General features: G+C 32.1%; 1 protein-coding gene across 1 annotated transcript; it reads right to left on the bottom strand.

Annotated features, from left to right (window-relative positions):
* Positions 1-6254: 6254 nt before the first annotated feature.
* Positions 6255-7080, bottom strand: LOC112767055 (protein P21-like). Its single transcript, XM_025812940.3, has one exon. It carries the CDS (start codon positions 7036-7038, stop codon positions 6361-6363), a length of 678 nt encoding a protein of 225 aa, XP_025668725.1. The 5' UTR covers positions 7039-7080; the 3' UTR covers positions 6255-6360.
* Positions 7081-7499: the final 419 nt, after the last annotated feature.

Here is a 7499-nt window from a genome sequence, read left to right as displayed (position 1 = left end):
GCATTTTTTTTGTTAAAGAAGAAGGAAAGTATCTCATCTTGAGATATTCATTAGAAGCTGCTTCCCCAATTTCAACAGTATATCGAGCAATATGCTCTACTGTAGATTCATTTTCTTCTCCAGAAAATTTTGTAAGGAATTTTGGAATTTTTCAATCCCTTGGGAGCTCTGCTTATTGGACACACTCAGGAAAAGCAGACACAAAATATGGCCTATTCAAGCAACCAACATTAAATCCCAAACGGTTTAAAATTTCTTCAACATTTCTTGCTAGATTATAATGCCCCCCTAAGTTATTTTGTCTAAGTCTTTCTAACATATCATCAGCATTTTGACCATGTCTAAGCATATGAACATCATAATTAGGAATTGCTTCACCGTTCTGATTGACATTATCAAATCTTAAACCCAAGTTATCATTTTCTTCTAAATTTACCACAGTAGCAATCCTATTGACTTGCCTATTTAATTGTTCAATTCTAGTGTTTGTGTTTTCTAGAAGAGGATTTAAAACTGTCACCATTTGATGAGTTAACATATTTACTAGATCATGGTGGCTTTCATCCATCTGTTGCCTAATATTTGCTAAAGATCCCACAGTTTGACTAGGTTGATTAACAGGCATTGCTCTTGACATGTCAGGAAATACAGGTTTGGAATTTTCTACCCTAGTGACAGTAGACGTAGTAGAATTAGATGCACTGTTATTTTCTGTATTAATAGCATGTGAAAAATTTTGTTGTGATACGTGTGAACCTGACACCCCAGAAACAGGTACATTTGACATGCCATATGGATTTTGATAAAGAGGATTTTGAAAAGTTGAGTAGAGAGGCACAGGCAATCCTTGTGTCACCATGGAGGGGACATGCCCCGGTGGCAAGCCATATGGCGGCCACCCCATGGTATTTATGTAAGTTGTATTTAACCCTTTATGGGCATGGCCAATGCCATCATGCCTCACTGACATCAAGGTAGGCTCTGCATTTGAAATCACAGGAGAATTTCCGGATTCATTTCCTCTAATCTCATCACTAGAAGTAGAAGAAGATGCTGCAGAAGTATTTGACATGTCAACTGACGCTGATTTCCTTGGCTCTGGACGCACGAATTTACCACTGCGCAACCACATGCAAATTCAAAACTCTTGATTTTTCTTTTGACAAACTACAATCTATTGACAAGGTCCCACCGGGCGTGCCAATTTGTTTTACTCAAATTTTTGTTCCATTGTTAACAACAAATAAATCAACAATTTTCGAGTTTTGTTTCACAATCTTAATTCAAGGAGCGGAAACGACTCTTTTTATGGGTGTCTCAAAGTCTCAATTGTAGTTTCGAAAGTAAAATTAAAGATAAAAAAGGAAAACATACAAGATGCCGGAGGCAAAGTAAAATGCAGAAATTAAAACAAACAGGAAATTAAAAAGAAGATGAAAGAAGAAACATGAACGTAAAAGAGAAAAAGACGTAAAAGTAAAGAAATTTTATTAATAAAAACTGAAAGAAAGCAAAGTACAAGTGTTTGAATTCAGAGGAATTACTTAAGATTCCCAATTTTACTCTGTAATGCCAAGGGGCTGAGAGCGTTTTGGGTCTCTAAGTGTTTTCCAAGAAGAACTGAACTCCTTACAACGTGTTCATAAAGCTCTATTTATAGACTAGCCTAATCTCAATGGGCAGTTACTCTTTGTACACCACTTGCAGGAAATTTGAATTTCTTGTAGCTGTTCCGCACTTCTTGATTGCTGTTAATTTCAAAATTTAAATAAATAACCAACTATCAAATGATCTAACTTAATTTAAAATAGATATAAATATTATATATAGGAATATTACCAAACAACTAATTATTTATTTTTATAATTTTTTTATGAAAATAATATTTTGTCTAACACCCATAAAAAAATAAAATGAGATAAAGAAGTCATTAAACAGAACAAGTTATCACAAATCCTATTTAAATAAAGCATAGAACATATATAATGATATTATTAAACAGAATAAGTCATCACAAACATCTCAGAACATAGTAATATAAAAGGCCATTGCATAAGCCCCAAAAGAAACACACCCATTGCATAAAAGGTTAACAAGAAAATAAAACAGTTTTTTTTTTTGTACTTTTCTTTTTCAAAGTCCAAAAAATAGTTAATAATCCATAAAAAATTTTAGAAACTAGTAAACACTACTGCATCATCAAAGACTACCTTCCTGTAACCAAAACCACTAAAGTAAAAAAGTAGAGCTGGTGGAGGACCAACTTGATATTGCTCTATGATTTTCATTACTATGTCATCATGATTCACCTTGTTAGCTATGAAGATTTTGTGGATTGTGGTTAATTATTTTTGAAGAACTTAAGATTCAATATATGGTTAAGTATATAGAAAAGAAATTTAAGAAAGACAAAAAGACTTGCACAGACCTAGATAATGCAGTCATATAAAATATTCCTTAGATAATGCAGTCAATCAACAGATACAGAGCTTTATAATAATAATAATAAAACCACAAATTATAATAAAATTCTAACAAGTAATCTCCAATAATAGGATAAATTTTTTACATAAAATTTATTGAAAGAAATTATAATTAAAAATGGAGATAAAACATATATCAAGTTTCAATTTAATTCATCACTGGTATTTTATTTATCAACAATTTATCACTGGTATTTTATATGAAATATGTAACAAAAGAATTAAGAATATTATAATCAATAAGATCAGAATTGAAACTCAAATCTTCCAATTCCAAACAAATTAAAAACTGAAATCACATTCTAATTCCAAGTATATACATAAGGTTGAAAAAACCTAGAATAAACCTAGAACAACTGTTTAGACGAATTGAAATGGATCTAGAAAATTGTTTCAATTCCAATTTCATTGAAAAAATAAAACACATTTCAATTCCAATATTTCAAACCTAGAACAAATCTGTGTTTGAAAAAGATCAACAGAAACAGAAAGATGCGAGGAGGGAGAGAGGTGAGGGAGATGACACGAAACAGGAAGCACAACTCGAGCAGAGACAGAGGCGAGAGATGCGCGAGCAACCGAGCTCAGACGAAGGAGAGAGACCAGATGCGAGCACGAGCATGAACACGAACGGAGGTGAGATGTGATGATGAACACGAACGCTAACTGTTGATAGTGAATCTTCCTTTTAGAATAAGGAGCTCGGTGGTCATGCGAATCCAGATCAGCGGCGAGGCGGCGCCGACGTCGGTAGAGCCTCCATGAATTTGGGAAAAAAATTGGCTAGGTTTGGTTTTCATGGAGGAGGTGTTCTGCTAAGGTTTGGTTTTTTGTGATATAAGAGTGAAAAATCTTAAGGAAGAGGGTTAGAGTTGAAGGACATTTTAGTCTTTTTATTTTTTTATACACATTCCATTCCTATTGGAATTAAAGATAACCATGGGGAAGATGGGAATTAAATTGGTGGTAATTGAATTCCTTAAAATAAAACATATCCAGGAATAATTTTTTAAACATTGAACCAAACATGAGAATAAGATATTCCCACCTCAAAATTTCTGGAAATATACTTGTATTTTCTCCAACCACACACACCCTAAACGGTTTTCAAGACGAGTGATTAGGAATTATCATGTGAAGGAATGGATCTTCTCAATTGTTAAAAAAAATTGAGAGTATAAAGTGATCTTTAACCCTTTATTATTGTCTCTCTCATATTTATTTTTTGTCTACTTATAAAATTAATGGTGAGAGATCACACTTTGTTCTCTCGGTTGTTAAAAAAAATTTAGAGAATCCATTTCCATCGTGTGATGCTAATGAGAACGAACGAGGCTCTATTATTTGCTTTTCCACATTTGCCATTTAGTTCTTTAGTTAAAGTTTGGGACATTCACGTCCATTAACGTTTAATTCAACAAATAGCATTGTGATTTTTCCTACTCATAATTGATGGCTCTGGACTATCGATTCCGATCCATCCGGATGCAAAGCAATCAGGCTAAGCAACCTTGACGGCAAGCTTTAACCTCATTATTTCAATAAAGCACCAAGTACTAACAAAGAGGATTTCGCACATCCATCAAGAATGTATAACTAATTATCGTCGCCTTCAATAAAGCTTTTATTGTTTCTTCCTTTCCCTCTCTATGGAAAATGTTATCACACTCCACTGTGTCCAACATAATTTTCCATGGCAGCCCATACAGTATCACTTCTAGCCATATATAGAAAAAATTCCTCATTATTAGTGGACTCCACGCATGCACCCATCACTACTCTCCATATAGTCCATGAAATTGAATTACAAAACGCTATACTCACTAACTCTTTTTGAAAGTATTGATTTAAGGGCTTGTCCTTAGTTAACGAATTACTGTATGATTCGAACTAACATTTAATTAAAAATGGATTAAAAAATTAATTATTAGACTAATCTAAATTAATTATCTGAAGGCCTGTAAGACAAGATGTCAATAATACTAACTGTAATGACAATGAAAATGTATACACAGCCTGAGTCTTAATCTTTTATTGTCACCATGAATAATTTATTAAGAACACTCCATGTGTTGATTATTATATGGTGACTTCTGTGATGGCATGAAATTCTGTAGTTAAAGATGGCTAAATTTGACCGACCAATTTCGTAATGACATGTGAAAGAAAAATTATTTCATTTGTAATGTTGCAGCTCAAGTACATAACTAATAAGTAAATTATTTACAAGGATATTTAGAAATTTTTCCAGCCAAAAATATGTTTTTGTTATATGGGCCTTAATCTGGACGGACCAAACATGAAATAGAAAAATAGTTAGATATCTAAAAATATTAAAAAATAAATAAATATATCTTTTAAAAATGCAATATAAACTAAGATGAATAGGACATTGTAGAAAAAAAAAGAAATGTTATTTATCTTAGAAATTAATTAGAAATGTATGTCATTGTTTTCGGTATTAAATTATATTTGTAAATGTAATTATATAGCTTACAAAGAATATTTTCTTTTTTATTAAATAAATATATAATTAATTAATCATCATTATGAATGTATTTAAATAATTTTTTATTTATAATTTTATATTTTCATAATAGTAAATTGTCCATCATAAAATAAAATATATGATGGAATCATTTAGTGAAGAATTCCTAACACTGATGAAATAAAACTACGAACAATGAGTTATAGTTTTTGTTGTTTTTTATTGTATTTTTATAAATTAATAGAAATATAAATTGTTAGTAAAATTGGCATATTTTAAACTTGTTTTAATGATTCACACGCCCCTGATTACATATCTATTATGTCAATACAGCCACCTGAATAAATTTTCGATTGAATCTCTAAGCGTTACTCATCATTATGATTGATATATATATATATATATATATATATATATATAGCCAAGAAGTTATAACTCAAAAGACATAAATGTATCCATATTCACTAAGTCGTGAGTTCGAGTATCTTTATCTTTGGTAAAAAAAAATTTTTTTTAAAAAAATATTTTTTACTTAAAAAAATACTTTTAACATAATAAATACATAAATAAATACTTTATATTCTTGTATTTAAACATAATTGATAAATAAAAAATTATTTTTACATAAAATATTCAAATATCAGATTATTTTAAAAGATCTTTAAAAAATAATTATTTTAAAAATTCACTCAAATAAACCCTTAATTTTGTTGAAATTGAATTCAATTAATAGTACAAGGTGATTTTAATCTATTTCAAATTAATCCTTAATGAAATAATTTAATACCGTTAAATTTTATATTTTAACAGATTCTTCAATCTTATAATAAATTAAGAGAGCAAATTACTCTTTAAAAAAATTAACATAAATCATAAGTGACTTAAACAAATTTATTCCTGAACAAAGATTTATGAAAAAATATGTTTGCATTTTTACAGATTTCACACGAATAATTCTTTCTGGAAGAGAAAATATTTATCCTTTTTAAAAATAATGAATGAAATTTTATATTATAATACAGTAGTATCTATTAAATGAGATTCCATTTTCAAATACCATATTCTTTTTTTTTTAAACACCCAACCAAAATTTTTCATTTCATGTTTTGATCCATCCATACTAGGCCCATGTAACAGAAAATCCCAAATATCCTTGCAGTAACCTACTCTCACTTACTAAGCTCAGCTTTAATTTGATCCGCTCAATGAAAAGATTCTCTTTACCACATGTCATTATAATATTAGTTAGTCAAACTTTAGCCACCTTTACCCACTTAATCCCATGCTATATTAATGACAGAGATTTATATACGCCCAAGACGTACAAAGTGGGCCCTTTATTTGGAGGTGCTAATTAACATAATTAATTAGCGGCGGTGTAGGGGAGGTTCAAGGGCAAAAGACAACCTTGTAGTTGGTTCCTCCGGGGCAAGTAAACGTGCTTGTCTGGTCATCCTTAGGGTAACTGTATGCGTCAGGGCACCTAGTCTTAAAATATTTTGAATAATCAGTGGCGCTACAGCTACCAGAATTGCAACAATACTCATCCGTCTTGAAAACAGTGCAAGGGTTGTTGCAGCCGCCATTAGTCTTCAGCTGGCTAGGGCACTGTCCGATGATGTCGACAGTGCAGCTAATGGAGCGCGTGCACCCGTTTGAGCTGGGGCTGAACTGCATCGGAACGTTGAAACCGTCCACCAAGGATATGTCGTAGAAGTCCAGGTTTTTGTATTGGTTTAGGGCGAATTCTGCCAGCGTGTTTGGTGGTTGGCCGTATGCGCTGCACTGGAGCCGACCGCCGCAGTCGCCGGTGTTGCAGTGTCCGTTTCCTGAACCGTCGAAGCTGCACCCTGTTCGGGCCCAAATGCGTGCTCCGGTCGTGCCGGCGGCAACCTGAATGGTCCATGTTTCGCCAGAGTTAAGCTGCCGGCCGTCTCCGGTGGGCACCGCGGCGGCCCAGACGGTGTAGGAGCATTTGTTGATTATGTCAAACTGTGCTGCCCTGGCGGCAGCGAGGTATGTGGTGGCGAGGACGAGGAAGATGGAGAGGGTTTTGGTTATGGCCATTATTATATATTGTTGAGTTTGGTTTCAGTTGAGTGCAAGAGGGCTGTGCTTTATATATAGGATTTTTTTTTTATTTAACAATAAGTAGATATTAAATGTACCAATTACAACTAAAATGAATACACAAAATATTCTTGTTAATATACAACGTAATATAATTATTCATACTTGTAAACCTATATATATTTGCATGCATGCACAGTTAGTTGGGTTTCCCTTTATTTGAACAAAGAGCGAGGATGGTGTCTCTTAACCTCAAGTTTAGATCTCTAAAATATGAAAATTAGTAAATTATTAAAGTAAATATTAATCATTGTTAAATTTGTAATTCTTGTTATATATGGATTTTATTATTTTACTAATTTTTTTATTTTAGATATAATCTTAATCTCTGAATCTTATAAAATCTCATTCTTGTACATGTATGTCTTTACTTTAAGAAAGAATTAGTTAGAGAATCA

Source organism: Arachis hypogaea, chromosome 17 (genome assembly GCF_003086295.3).
Source record: "Arachis hypogaea cultivar Tifrunner chromosome 17, arahy.Tifrunner.gnm2.J5K5, whole genome shotgun sequence".
NCBI classification, from domain to species: Eukaryota; Viridiplantae; Streptophyta; class Magnoliopsida; order Fabales; family Fabaceae; genus Arachis; species Arachis hypogaea.
The sequence above is the reverse complement of the archived record's forward strand: the minus strand, read 5'-3'. Positions and strand labels throughout refer to the sequence as shown.